Below are 14852 nucleotides of genomic sequence, written 5' to 3' on the forward strand. Positions count from 1 at the left end.
CATCTCCTGCCAGTATGTATGCAACAGTCACTTGCTGTCTGTGTGAATCAAAAAACCCTGATGATTCTGCAGCTTAAGGTCAGTGTTGAGTCACATTCAAAGAGCCCCTGCGACGCTCCAAAAACATTTAAATGAGCTGCTGTGTAGAGAGCTACAGCGGCCCCACAGCTTGTTAAATGTGTGTTCCTCTGTGAAAAACTGACAAGTGTGACGTAGGTCTGCTGACGGAAAACAGCTGATGTCACTCAACCGATTCACGTGAGTTGCACTGCTGCCATCTGTCTGTACAACTGCTCAACAGCAGCAGGTGTCCAGATAAAGCAGAGTTAAGGCGGCTCGGGCGCATAATGGAGTGTTGTTTCTCACAGTTCAGAGATTGACAATCTAGAATAAATCTCATCATCCAGTTCGTTGGGACTAGGAAGTGATGAGAGAGGAACCTTGCGTTTTCCTCTCCTTTGCGACTCCAGAAATTACATTTAAAACAGAATTTCCTGAGCTTCTGCGAGAGGGGACGAGATCTGTTCATAAATGACAGAAAAAACGTCACAGAGTTCCTCCACACCGGGTTTTGAGCTGAACTGCAGCGTGAATCCCCGGATGAAAACGGTTCGTCCATCCGTCTGGAGCGCGTGTTCATAGCCACCCGTTATAAGTTACAAAGCGGGCACGCGTTTATGCTGTGAAACTCACATGCATGCTGATGTGAGCTGGAGCACGCTGAGTGAGAAAGAAAAAACATGCGCGTCCCCAAGCATGCAAGACGTTGTGTGGAAGCAGCTCATCTGTGTTGTACTCACGTTGTGTGCAGCTGCTCCGTGTAAACGCTCGGGAAGCGGGTGCACGTATGAGTCGACATGCCCTGAAGGGTCGTGTGTGCGCGTCTTCATTAATGCGACGCCTTAAGCCAGGATTGCCGCGGGGGCGCGTGTTGGCACTGGTGCGGTCAGGAAGCAGCGTGCAGCATCGGTGGAGAGGTTACCACTGGCTCGGTCTCCTTCGCGGATGCCGGGGCCGAGCCGCTGTGAAGTCTTGTACAGCTGCTGACGCCGCGGGAGCGCGCGTTGGCACTGGTGCGGTCAGAAAGCAGCACGCGGCATCGGTGGAGCTAGGCTACCACTGCTCGGTCTGCAGAAACACGTTCATTCTTGGCTGCAAGTCATGTAAACTTTTGAGTGATTCCACGAGCTGCAGTATTAATTCAGAAAACCTTCTTCGAGGATGCCTGAGCAGAGCGCTAAGAGGCTTGTGAAAGCTGCTGACGCCGCAAGAGCGCGCGTTTGACACCACTGCGATGAAAAAACGTGTGTCGCTCCTGCCGAGAGCGAGATACGTTGCTGAGCTCGTACCGCGGTCTCACGTTAACGTTGACGTGAACGGCGGGCGCTGAGAGCTGCGTGCGCACTTTCATCCCGCGGGAGCACATATCGGCACCGCTGGCAGTGAATGAAAAACAACCTTAAAAAGGCTCATTCGTGATGAGTGTGTGTGATGGAGCCGCTTGTCAGATAAACCATGCTGACAGCCTGGCTAAAGGACACCATCATAAATTGATGTTATTTCACATCGTGTCATCAACACACCTCCAGCAACCCGACACCTGGTTACCTTCCCTTGAGCTCTGTTTGTTGTCCTGGAGGGCTCCCTGTTGGTGAAGTCCGGGAAAAAAAATGAACTTCCGGATGCCGGGGACGTCTGACGGGAGGAGCTGGCGTAGCAGAGCTGGCGAGGCGTTGTGCAGCCGTGGAGCAACTTGAAATGATCTCTCGCTGATGAAAAGAGGACCTCCAACAAAAACTCCTGCAACTCTCCTGAGAGGAAGGTGGAGTGACGAGCCAGGAGAACCTCTGGGACCTTGTTCTCCGGCTGCGATGCGGGGCAGCAGACAGCAAAAGAGGCGCACCGGTTGAGGATGACGTCAGCTGCCCTGTAGACGGAGCGTACTGCAGGGGCCGGCAGCGTCGTTAGCAAGCAGCCACTACGAGAGCGGAGCGAGCCGAAGGACAGAGGGGCACGTCTCTTCCCGCCTCTGGGCGTGTACGCCAACAGCGTAACGCGTTGTTCGCTGCGGCCATGTGGAACGCATGCTGGTGAGCTCAGAATTATAGTTATGGTTATGCTAACCGGAGGCACGGGACGCTGGTCCACCTCGACATCTTGCTCCAATGAAGCCTCCATCAGGCTCGGCTCCAGGGGGCACGGGGGGACGTTCCGCTCAGTGAACCCCTGCTCTGGAGATGGGTGCGGACTGTGGAGACCGGCTCCCCCAATCTACCAGGAAAGAAATGTCTGTGGCCTCGTCCGTAGGACGTCCTGTTGGAACACGAGGCCATATGGATCAAGACGGTGAGCCGGAATGGAACCCAGTAAACCTTCCCGCCGGATCATCCGAACTGGCGGGAAAAGGCGTGGGACGTAGAAAAGGGGTCCCTTCATGTCAGTCGCCTCCTGGGTTACGCCGGGCAACCCCTGAGGGCGCCGTCGGCCGGAGCGGTGTGATCGCCGATGCGAAACGAGGTGGGATGGGGTGAGCATTCACTCAGCCCCCCTCCACCGACACTACGCTCTCCAGGAGGGAATGAGCAGCGGGGGGCTGCAGCTGAGCGCCGCCTGTCCCGGAGGAACCATCCGATTCGCTCCGAGGGTCGGCGATAAGAGGAAAATTACAAGATGGCGTTGTCCAGCGTGTAGTGACCTGTCACTGAGAAATATTCCTTGGCGCTTACCTTGAAATAAGACTGCTCGTCAGCTTCTCCTCAGGGAGGAGAACTCACCGGACGACCGGAAGTTGACTGCCGGGCCAAGTGTCCTTAACAAAGGTTGGTCATCTACACAACTTTCCTTCTTCGTTCTTCTGACAGTGCTATAGCTCGCTGAAGAAAAAATGGGAGCCGATTTCCCACTCTTAACGTAATTTATACGGACCGGGTGGGGCCCACACAGCAGGTGGGCGTGGACTAAATTTTTTCAGTGCAATGCTACGCATAACGGGATAAACCCACCAAGCGACAGCTTTAAAGGGCGAAGCTTATACGAAATAGAACTTAATGACTTGGGCTGTTTTTAGTTCAATCTTGTGGCTCAAGGTTCACCAGCTTTTCTGACTAGAAAAGGTCTTCCAGTAGGCTGGAATTGCCCCACTGACTGCCAGTTGATGGTTGTTGTAACAAGATTGTATTTATTATTATTTCTTTGTTTGTTTGTTTTTTATTTAATTAATTTTTCTCTGGGTGTATTTATTCAGTGGAAGGTGGCACAAATACCTCTTTTGAATGTGAAAGTTGCAGCCCCAGACGAGCACAAGTCAAATACGTAGGTATCTCTGCAGATAAATTCTAGCTCCCTCAGGATCCTGTGACGTCACTTTTGGTCTGTCTCGTTTCCGCTCACCGGAAGTTGAAGTCTCGCGATACTTTCTATTTTTCATTGATTTCGAACATGGCGTCTGAAGTAGAGGCGGGTACCTCTGTAGCAACAGAACAAGAGACAGAAGGAGGGTAAAACGGTTTTATATTTTCTATTTTGCATTTTCTTAAAGTGCAATATATAAATCAGCTAATTTGTGCTAAGCTAACCTTCGTCTTTAGTTTGCTTTTCGTCAAAATACCATTAGCGAACCGGCTAACAGATGATAGAGTGAACACAATGATGTTGACAGCAGCACTCACTTTGTTAATAAAAAAAACCACCTCTTTGTGTTATAACCTGCCGAATAAAGGCCACCTTTATTGCCTTGAAACTTTTAAATTTTGTGAATTTAGGTTTAAACATTCCGAAATAACCATCCACTCCGTTTGAATTTTAAACCAGTAAACCTTGGCTAATATCCTAAATGCGTCTGGGAGCGCTTAGATCTGCCTTTTTATTCAAGTTAGTGCTTCTTTTTTTTTCTTCATGATTTTAGGAAGTGTTGAACACGTCCTTACTGTTGCATATTACATAACTCTAGTAGCGTTGTAATAATATGCACATAAATAAAGACAGACACGCTGTATACCTATGCTCACGCTCATGTGCCAGTAGTTTGTGACTTCTTTCTCTGGTACCATGGTATAAACGTGTTTGTAAAGCCATTTCAACTGAGTTGGACATTTCCTCAATTCATCAGTCTGTTGCACAACTTACCCATACAAAAATTTGTTCATCTTGTACGTACAGTAGCATGTTTTAACTTTTAACTCACCTCAAATTATATTTATTATAAAACGTTTTACTTAGCATGCTATCAGGAAGTTGTTGCTCATTTGCTTTATTAAATTGTGAAGATTGAACTTTTTTTTTATTTTATGAATAGGGGATTTACATGACCTCAGTAACCAGTGCTAGGTATTGTTCTTAATAGCAATGTTTTACAATAATATAGATAATGACCACAATGAGCATTTACAATTATCTCTCCAAATATCCATCCATCCATTATCTTTACCCGCTTATTCCATTTTGGGTCACGGGGGTCGCCGGTGCCCATGTCCAGCAATCACTGTGCGAGGGGCGGGGTACACCCTGGACGCAAGTCCATCACAGTCTCTCCAAATCTCTGCACAGTTATTCAAATATGATTATACCAGTGAAAAGTTCAAAATGTCAAGTAATCTGTGGTACAGAAAGTGGTTTACTTTATTCAATGTTGAACATGTCAACATAATTTTAGGTGTCTGTATTTGTACATTAACACTTTGATGGTCTTTAGTAACTTAAGTAGTGTTTTGTGTGAAAAAGAGCTGAACTTATTTTAATATTAAAATAGATAAATGTTTAACACGCATCTGGTGGTGGTGTTGTGACAAGTTGTGTTCTCCCAGTATAATAGATTTCCAACCATTGGAATGTGTTTTCTATGCTAAAATGCATAAATTTTAGCATAGAAGAAGAAAAATCTCAAGATTTGTTCATCGTGAGGTAACAAGTTAGCTGTACATTTTGGACAAATGATTGAACCTATTGAGCACAGGGGAATTATTTTTCAGTGGTGATATTTAGCTGTCAACATGTTTCCTTACATGGGCACCGGCGACCCCCGTGACCCAAAAAGGAAAAGTGGGTAAAGATAATGGATGGCTGGATGTTTTCCTTGTTAAAAATACAAAAAAGAATCAAAATCTATTTTTAACATCTTACTTAAAATATAATTAATTAAACAACAGAGATGGACCAAAACTTGTAGGAAAATTAATCTTGGTAGGTTAGAGTAATGTATCCTGACACAGCACTTGTGTTTTTTAATAATGAAAATTAGGCACATTTTAACACATAAGGTTGTAATATCTCTCAGAAAAAAAAACTGTCTTATAATGCAGATTTTTTTAAAAATAAGTTTTTAACAGCTTATATAGGTTCAATTTAAAATAGCCCACTTAAAGTCATCTGGTCTCTCCACTGATTTTTAGGGAATCTTCCTTTGGGGAGCTGCCTACAAGCATGGATACAGAGTCATCAAATGGCAAGGAGGGAATGGTAAATTTATTATTTTTTTACTTTTATTATTGTTATTATTATGGTTATGTTTTTCAAAAGAATTTGTCAAGCATGTACTCATGATAAAAATGTCCTTCAGGGTTTTTTAAAGCATTTATTGAAGGAAGATAATTTTGATCCTTAAAATATTCAGTGTATCTGTAAATATTCACTCTGTCAAATAAGTAAGAACAAAAACAAAATATGTGTATGTTTATACATCTACATAAAAACACATTTCGTTATTACTAGGAGTCATACTTTGGACACCTTGTCCATTTTATTAGATTGTTGTTTTTGTCTTGGATCAATTTTGGCCCCCCATTTAATGTAGGGTCAACTTCCCCCTTTCGTGCTCCCCTCTGGTGGTGGACCCCCCTGCCACCAGTGCATTGGCGGCTCTCAGCAGCCAGGGCCTGGGTGCCCTGGTTCTGTTGGGCCTCTGTTGTGGGGTGGTATGACCTCGGGGCTCAGTGTCCATGGCCGGATCAACTCTGGAGGGGCGGGTTGCCGGCGGGGCCTGTTGACTTGTCGCTACAGCCTCCTGGAGTTTCTGCATTGTGGTTGCTGGGGATCGCCTGGGGTTTCCCTTTGCTTCTCTCTCTGGGGGGTGCGGGTGTCCCTGTTGGGGGGCTCCCGGAGTTCCGGGCTTGGGGACTGCTGTGTGTCTGTGGTTCCGGTCTTCCCTGTGTTGCCATCGTGTCCTGTGGGGACGGGTCTGTGGGTCCCCACATCCACTATTGAACATTATTATGGAGAAACCTTATAGTGACAAGCATGCTCACACAGGTGTTTAGATTCAGGTGTGATATAGAAATTATTATTTTAATGCTTTTATGCCAATCTAGACCTATATTATACTTATTTAAACACACTTATACTCACTTTTGATGCAGCTTATCTGCTTATTCAGTCATTCCTGTGCTGCAGATGTGTTTTGGAGTAATTAAAGTCCTCCGGGGGATGCTCTAGCCAGAAGATGGGGCCCCGTTTTCAGGTTACAGTGACCCAGGTTTTGAAGGACATGTTTATATGAAATCGCTCTGTTGCACAGATTGCTTTGATGAAGGAAAAACAGATTTAATTAAATCTGTTCTCCTGGCAACCATCAAAACTTGCTTTGATCTGCTCTCACGCGATCCGGTCAGGGAAGAAGGTATATAAGAAATGTATCAAACAACAGAGAGTTAGAAGTCTTGTTCTGGACCAGCGCGCGGTGCCAGATCGCCTGATTGAGTTCTCCTCATTGGATCGAAAGGCTTCCCGATCATTTTGTCACGGTGAGGGATACTCATATCAATTTGTGTGTTAAGAGTGTACATGACTCTTTTGCTTGGCTGTTATTTCTTGTGGCAGATTAATAAATGACAAATATTATTCTAGCAAGTTACAGTCTGTGTGTCATTTTTTCCTTCGTCTGAATAATATGTGCCGATCGTTCACGAACCTTTGATAAAGAATTTCACAATACAAGGTGTTTATCAGATACACACTCAGTTGGGTTGTGGTGGCCACTAAATATATCTTGTATTACCATGTACTGTATACAATACTTTCTAATGATGTTATAAGTATCATTATATATGTTGTTTGTTGTTGTGGTTTATCGGTTTTGTCTTTTTGCTTTTGTTTTCTTTCCGTAGGTCTAGAGGCAGACTTCAATTATGTTGATTGTTGGGCGGCTGTGGCTGAGTGGTTAGAGCAGTCGTCCTCCAACGCGAGAGTTGGGGGTTCGAATCCACCAGCAGTCACATGTCGAAGTGTCCCTGGGCAAGACACTGAACCCCTCAAAGCCTCTGATGTGTGTCCTATCAGTGTATGAATGTGATCTAAAACACTGATTAGAGTGCTGTATGAATGGGTAAATGAGGACACAGATTGTAGTGTAAAGTGCTTTGAATATCTTGAAATAAGATAGAAAGGCGCTATATAAGTACAGTCCATTTACCATTTACCATTGATTTGTGTTCTCTTTATCCCTCTCTCTCTCCTCTATTCCTATCTGCTTCTTTACATTTTAACTCTTCTCTCACTTTTCTGCTTTGTTATCTTCTTTGTTTTTCATCCCCATGTCCATTACATCTGAAACAAGCCCAAAGCAAATTCTAATAAAATTTAATTTATATATCAAGTGGAGCATTAAGACCAGCCATAATGCTCTGCTTGTGAAAGTAAATCTGTTGGGCATCACTTTGACACTCAGACAATAATTCTAAGTGTCACAATGCTGGACAGGACAAGGGAGGAAAAAAAAAAGATTGTTGTTTTGTTTGGTCAGATTGCCCAACTACACAACATTCATCTGTTTGCAATTTTTTTCAAACCCTTATTATAAACAGTTTATTTGCTTTTTTGGTTGTTGTTGTTATTTATTTATTTATTGCTTTAGGAGGCTACTGGTGACGGCTCAGAAGTTGCTGATGCTCTCACTGGATCTGGAGATGAGGAGAGTGGGAGGCAGCTTGGGGAAGTGGAGCTACAGTGTGCTCTGTGCATGAAGTGGTTCACTGCAGACACGTTTGGCATTGATACTGCGTAAGTGTATGCAAAATGTTAAAAACTGTAAAATATGCAGGAAAGTATCATTTACTGTCCTCCTTCTGTTTCACAGGACTTGTCTCCCGTTCATGACCAATTATGTGTTTCATTGTAATGTCTGCCATCACAGCGGGAATACGTACTTCCTCAGAAAGCAAGCAAGTAGGTCTTCTGTTTGCTGTAACTTCACTTCATCACAGTTTCATTTGTCCTCGTTTTGTGTTTGAGATTGTTAAATACATTGTTTTGTCTGGCAGATCTGAAGGAAATGTGCCTCACAGCCTTGGCAAACCTTACATCACGGTCCAGAACACAGGATGAACACCCCAAGACCATGTTCTCCAAAGACAAGGTAGAACTGATACTTTCTGTTTAAATAAATAGGGAAGAAGCACAACAACGCTCTGAGCTGCTACAGTCTCGCTTCCCGGATGTAGCAGAGCTGTCTGCCTTGGTGGCGTGGGGTTTGGTAGGCAGGGCGCTCGGTTCTGTTGCTAGGGCGGGACGCCCTCCTTGGATAATGAAAGAGAAGGCACTGATTTTGGAAAGATCTACAATGTTCATCGCACAAAGTTTTTTTCATTTACTTTTTTTGTTGCAGGATATCATACCATTCATTGACAAGTATTGGGAGTGCCTGACAACTCGTCAGAGACCGGGGAAGCTCACCTGGCCCAACAACATAGTGAAAACCATGGTAATAAAATTTAGATCACTTTGGAAATGCACAACAACCATCTGATAAGTCAGTTCTATCCAGTGTGCACACAGGGGGCTGGATTATACTGTTTTTGACTTACAATATGTGGGGGTGTAAAAAATGACAAAAAATCTCAGCAATTATTGTACTATATTAACATGTTATATATACAAAAACAAGCATGCTGGTAAACAAACTACAAACCGGATTCCAAAAAAGTTGGGACACTAAACAAATTGTGAATAAAAACTGAATGCAATGATGTGGAGATGGCAAATGTCAATATTTTATTCGTAATATAACATAGATGACAGATCAAAAGTTTAATCTGAGTAAATGTAACATTTTAAGGGAAAAATATGTTGATTCAAAATTTCACAGTGTCAACAAATCCCCAAAAAGTTGGGACAAGTAGCAATAAGTGGCTGGAAAAAGGAAATCGAGCAAATAACGAACAGCTGGAAGACCAATTAACACTATTTAGGTCAACTGACAACATGACTGGGTATAAAAAGAGCTTCTCAGAGTGTCAGTGTCTCTCAGAAGCCAAGATGGTAAGAGGATCACCAATTCCACCATTGTTGCGCAGAAAGATAGTGCAGCAATACCAGAATGGTGTTACCCAGTGTAAAATAGCAAAGACTTTTAAGTTATCATCATCAACCGTGCATAACATCATCAAAAGATTCAGAGAATCTGGAACAATCGCTGTGCGTAAGGGTCAAGGCCGTAAAACTCTACTGGATGCTCGTGATCTCAGGGCCCTTAAACGTCACTGCACCTCAAACAGGAATGCCACTGTCAAGTAAATAACAGAATGGGCTCAGGAATACTTCCAGAAAGCATTGTCAGTGAACACAATCCACCGTGCCATCCGCCGTTGCCAGCTGAAACTCTACAGTGCAAAGAGGAAGCCATTCCTAAGCAAGCTCCACAAGCTCAGACGTTTGCACTGGGCCAGGGGTCATTTAAAATGGAGTGTGGCAAAATGGAAGACTGTTCTGTGGTCAGATGAGTCACGATTTGAAGTTCTTTATGGAACACTGGGACGCCATGTCTTCCGGACCAGAGAGGACAAGGATAGCCCAAGTTGTTATCAACGCTCCGTTCAGAAGCCTGCATCACTGATGGTATGGGTTTGCATGAGCGCTTGTGGCATGGGCAGCTTGCATGTCTGGAAAGGCACCATTAATGCAGAGAACTATGTTCAGGTTCTAGAACAACATATGCTCCCATCTAGACGTCATCTCTTTCAGGGAAGACCCTGCATTTTTCAACACGATAATGCCAGACCACATTCTGCAGCAATCACAACATCATGGCTACGTAGGAGAAGGATCCGGGTACTGAAATGGCCAGCCTGCAGTCCAGATCAGAGTCAGAGTCAGAGTTTCTTTATTGTCATTCGCACCTCATGTGGTACATGTGGTGGAGCGAAATTATGTACACAAGGTCCCAGTTACATCCAACAATAAAATGTATAAGAAAAACAGTAATAACATCTAAGATATAAACTAAGAAAAACATCAACTAAATATAAACTAAGCACTCATAACATAAAAACATTGAACATCAGCACAAACATGAACATGAGTCTGTGAGCAGATGTGCACGCATGAACACATCAACATTGAAACAGATCAGCAGCAACATGAAACAGATCAGCAGCAACATGATATGGTTTTTCACAGTGATTATTCTAGTTAGAGATTCATGAGTCTAACAGCCTCAGGGTAGAAGCTGTTCCTCAGTCTAGTGGTTCTACACTTAATGCTCCTTAACCTCCTTCCTGAGGGGAGTGGGGCATAAAGTGTGTGTGCTGGGTGAGTGGGGTCCTTCATGCATCTGGAGGTGTAGATGTCTGTGATGGTGGGGAGGCTGATTCCAACAGATTTCTGTGCAGCCTTCACCACTCTCTGCAAAGCTTTTCTTTCTGCAGCTGTGCAGCCTCCATGCCACACATTGATGCTCGAGCACAGGATGCTCTCCACTGCACACCTGTAGAAGGAGGTGAGGACTGAGCTTCCCAGACCAGCTCGTCTCAGCCGTCTGAGGAAGTAGAGTCTGATGAGCTTTCTTGATCAGGCTGGTGGTGTTGTTGCTCCAGCTGAGGTTGTCATTCATGTGTACACCCAAGTACTTGTAGCTGGAGACCACTTCCACCGCAGATCCTCTTATGTTCAGGGGGGTGTAGATGTTTTTGTTCCTTCTGAAGTCCACAATCATCTCCTTTGTTTTCTTCACATTGATGTGAAGGTTATTCTCTCTGCACCAGCTCTCCAGGTGTTCCACCTCTTGCCTGTAGCTGGACTCATCATTGTTTGTGATGCATCCCACCACCGCTGTATCATCTGCAAACTTTACAATGTGACAGCCTGGATGGGTAGCTGCACAATCATACGTGAGCAGAGTAAACAGGAGAGGGCTCAACACACATCCCTGAGGAGAGCCAGTGCTGAGGGTTATGGTGGATGAGGAGAGGTTGTGGATCCTCACTAACTGTGGTCTGTTTGTTAAAAAGTCTAGTACCCAGTTGCAAATGGAGGGGCTTAGTCCTAGTGTGGATAGTTTGTCCATCAGGGTTTGGGGGATCATGGTGTTGAAGGCGGATGTGAAGTCCACAAAGAGCATACGGACGTAAGAGTTTTTCTGCTCCAGGTGGTTGAGTGCAGTGTGGACCACAGAGGAGATTGCATCCTCTGTTGATCGGTTCTCACGGTATGCATACTGATGAGGGTCCTCGTTGATGTTGATGGTTGTTTTGATGCGAGTCATGACCAGTTTTTCAAAGCATTTAGCGACTATCGGGGTGAGGGCCACTGGCCGATAGTCATTCAGACCAGTCACTGTAGAGCTTTTTGGGACTGGGATGACGGTGGCAGTCTTCAGGCAGGTGGGAACTGTCTCCAGGGTAAGTGAGGTGTTAAAGATGTCTGCCAGCACCTCACAGAGCTGATCAGCACATTCCTTCAACACTTTTCCGGGGATGTTGTCTGGGCCGGTTGCCTTGTGCGGATTAATCCTCCTGAAGGTACTCCTTACTTCTGCTGAGGTCACGCTGAGATGCTCTTCATCCGGTGGTGAGGTGAGTCTGGTGCTGGGTGGTCTGTTCGGGTCTTCAAAGCGTGCATAAAACTTGTTGAGGGCATCAGGCAGAGATGGGTCTTTGGGGCATTGTTCACTCCTTCCTTTATAATCTGTTATGCACTTAATGCCCCTCCACATGCTCCGAGGGTCTTGTGAGATGAATTTACCCTCGATCCTCTGTGCATATGTGCCCTTGGCCCTCTTAATACCAGCAACCAGCTCTTTTCTTGTCCTACACAGCTCCTCTTGAGTTTCCAGACCTGAAGGCAGCGTTCCTGGCTTCCAGCAGGGTACGCACCTCTGCATTCAGCCAAGGTTTTCTGTTTGGGTAGCTTTTAACATTTCTGATAGTGGAGACAGTGTCAGTACATGTACTAATGTAACCCAGAACTGAGGATGTGTATTGGTCAAGATCAAGCGAACCTCCATTTTCAGCAGCTTCTCTGAAAACCTGCCAGTCTGTTCGATCAAAACAATCTCTCAGTATGGGGCCACTGTCCTGGATCCAGCATTTAACTTTCTTTTGTACCGGTCTGGAGCGTCTCAGCGGGGGCATGTAAGCAGGAGCCAGGAAGATTGAGATGTGGTCTGACAGTCCTAGGTGGGGGCGGGGTTCGGCTTTGTATGCATCTTTTACGTTCGTGTAAACACGGTCCAGCGTGTGGTCTCCACGTGTCGGAATCGCCACATGCTGATTAAATCTTTCACCTATAGAGAACATTTGGCGCATCATAAAGAGGAAGGTTCGACAAAGAAGGTCCAAGACGACTGAACAGTTAGAGGCCTGTATTAGACATGAATGGGAGAGCATTCCTATTTCTAAACTTGAGAAACTGGTCTCCTCTGTCCCCAGACGTCTGTTGAGTGTTGTAAGAAGAAGGGGGGATGCCACACAGTGGTAAAAATGGACTTGTCCCAACTTTTTTGGGATTTGTTGATGTCATGAAATTTGTAAACAACAGATTTTTCCCTTAAAATGATACATTCTCTCAGTTTAAACTTTTGATCTGTGATTTGTGTTCTATTCTGAATAAAATATTAGATGTTGGCACCTCCACATCATTGCATTCAGTTTTTATTCACAATTTGTTTAGTGTCCCAACTTTTTTGGAATCCGGTTTGTATTATAGTGCATTAAAACACAGTTTATATATACTGATGAGACCCAATGCTACATTTCCGTGTCACTACATAATCATGGTTCCTCCTTATAGTCACTATGTTATTGTGTTCATGGTATCAGCAAATTAAGGGACCAGAATTCCCTCCAGGTCAATGTAGAAGACAAAGAAGACAAAACAATGCAAGACTGTTGTCAGTTTCCACTGTAGTTTACTTACACTTACCATATACAGTAGTCCCTCGTTTATTGCGGGGGATCCATACCCTTAAGCCATGCGACAAGTGAAAAACTGCCATGTAGGAATAGTAGTACAAGTAGTAAGTAGTAGTTTATTTTAGTATATACATATACTGTATATATATGAAGGCGTTTTAAACCCTTCTCACACTCTTACAATGTTCTAAACAATGTTTCTAAACACTGAACGTTCTAAAAGAGACAGCATGTCATGATTTCAGCTCTCTGCCACCTGCCAGCATGCTCGGCCATGCCCACTTCTCTGCTGCAGAGCTGAGATATGACACACTGCAGCAGGAAGTTTATTCTGCAGTGTGGGTGCAGCAGATACAAAATAATTTAAAATAATTTATTTTAAATAAAAATTCCATGCCTATCTTCTTTTGAATAACCGGGATAGAGCGAGCCTGCAATGAACCGTGAAGTATTGAGAGACTACTGTACTTACTTTGCTTATAAACTGGAACCAGTTGCCTGGAAACATGTGACATGTAGAAACGGTTGGTTCCTTTAAATCAGAACTAAAAGCATAACTATTTGCTGCAACCTTCCCATAATTTTTTTTTTTTAGTTTAGCAGTCTGTTTTAATAGTTAATTTTTAAACTTTTTTTAAAATTGCCCTTTTTACAAATTACTAAATTTAATACAATTATTTTCTTTTTACTTTTTAATATAGTTCTTTCTTTTAATGGATTTGCATTTGTCTGTGTCTGTCCACTTTGGATTGCACTGTGTACTAATGATGCTATACAAATAAATTTGCCATGCCAATAATTTTGTAATATTATTATTTTTAACTTTTTATTTTTTTCTAAGAGCAAAGAGCGAGATGTTTTCCTTATGAAGGAACACCCTGATCCTGGCAGTAAAGATCCTGAGGAAGAGTACCCAAAATTTGGCCTTTTGGACCAGGTACCTGAGATGAGTTCACACACTTTGCAGGCTGTATGCATTTGTATAAAAGTTAAAGTGTCATTTGTGTCACTGTTTTTCCTCTGCAGGATCTGGGAAACATAGGGCCTTCATATGACACTCAGAAACAAACCACTGGAACTCCCACAACTGCTGGGCTCAATGGTGAGAATTTAAACCTGTAACTATCCAAACTGGAACCAAACCACTTTAAAACTAGAGTTGTGCACATTGGGAGAAAGAGCAGTTGCTTTAGACCAGGGATGCCCAACTTTTTTTGAACCAAGATTTACTTTTGAAGTTGGCAGCTTGCCAAAATCTACTTGTCTAGTCATAACACACACACATGCCACCTAACATCCATGTGCAGCAGCAGTTCTGTGTGGTCTGCACCTGCCTCCTCCAAGTAAGGAGACTCGGCAGACTCCTGGCCCATAAAGAGCATGCAGTCTTCATGGCGACATCCATCACTTCTTTCTTGTTTAAAGTCTTCTCACACAATACCTGTTGGTGGATCATGCAGTGATAGTTCAGAATATCTGGGAATGATTCAATCTGCTTGCACAGTGCAAGAAATCCACTGGTGTGACCCGTCATCGCTGGAGCGCCATCAGTTGTAACAGAAATTATTTTAAAGAGGGGCAAGTTGTGCTTATTAACAAACTCCTTAAATGCATTGAAAATATCTTCTCTTGCATGTCCTTTCAAAGGCAAGATGGTAAGGAGCTTCTCCTTGGCATTCACGTCTACAAAGGTCATTCTGATAAAAATCACACAGCTGCGCCACATCCATCATATTG

The 14852-nt window shown here is 43.9% G+C and overlaps 1 protein-coding gene across 1 annotated transcript in view; it reads left to right on the plus strand.

The window, feature by feature from the left end:
• Positions 1 to 3430: 3430 nt before the first annotated feature.
• Positions 3431 to 14852, plus strand: part of ash2l (ash2 like, histone lysine methyltransferase complex subunit) — a 38506-nt gene continuing 27084 nt past the window's right edge. The window contains exons 1-8 of the mRNA XM_037692574.1: positions 3431 to 3497; positions 5388 to 5454; positions 7844 to 7989; positions 8066 to 8154; positions 8250 to 8344; positions 8594 to 8689; positions 13957 to 14052; positions 14142 to 14217. Of these exons, the coding sequence (XP_037548502.1) occupies positions 3439 to 3497; positions 5388 to 5454; positions 7844 to 7989; positions 8066 to 8154; positions 8250 to 8344; positions 8594 to 8689; positions 13957 to 14052; positions 14142 to 14217 (724 nt within the window). The 5' untranslated portion in view covers positions 3431 to 3438. The remainder of the gene's footprint in view (positions 3498 to 5387; positions 5455 to 7843; positions 7990 to 8065; positions 8155 to 8249; positions 8345 to 8593; positions 8690 to 13956; positions 14053 to 14141; positions 14218 to 14852) is intronic.

The sequence above is a fragment of the Nematolebias whitei genome, chromosome 18 (assembly GCF_014905685.2).
Source record: "Nematolebias whitei isolate Nwh7 chromosome 18, NemWhi1, whole genome shotgun sequence".
Taxonomy (NCBI): domain Eukaryota; kingdom Metazoa; phylum Chordata; class Actinopteri; order Cyprinodontiformes; family Rivulidae; genus Nematolebias; species Nematolebias whitei.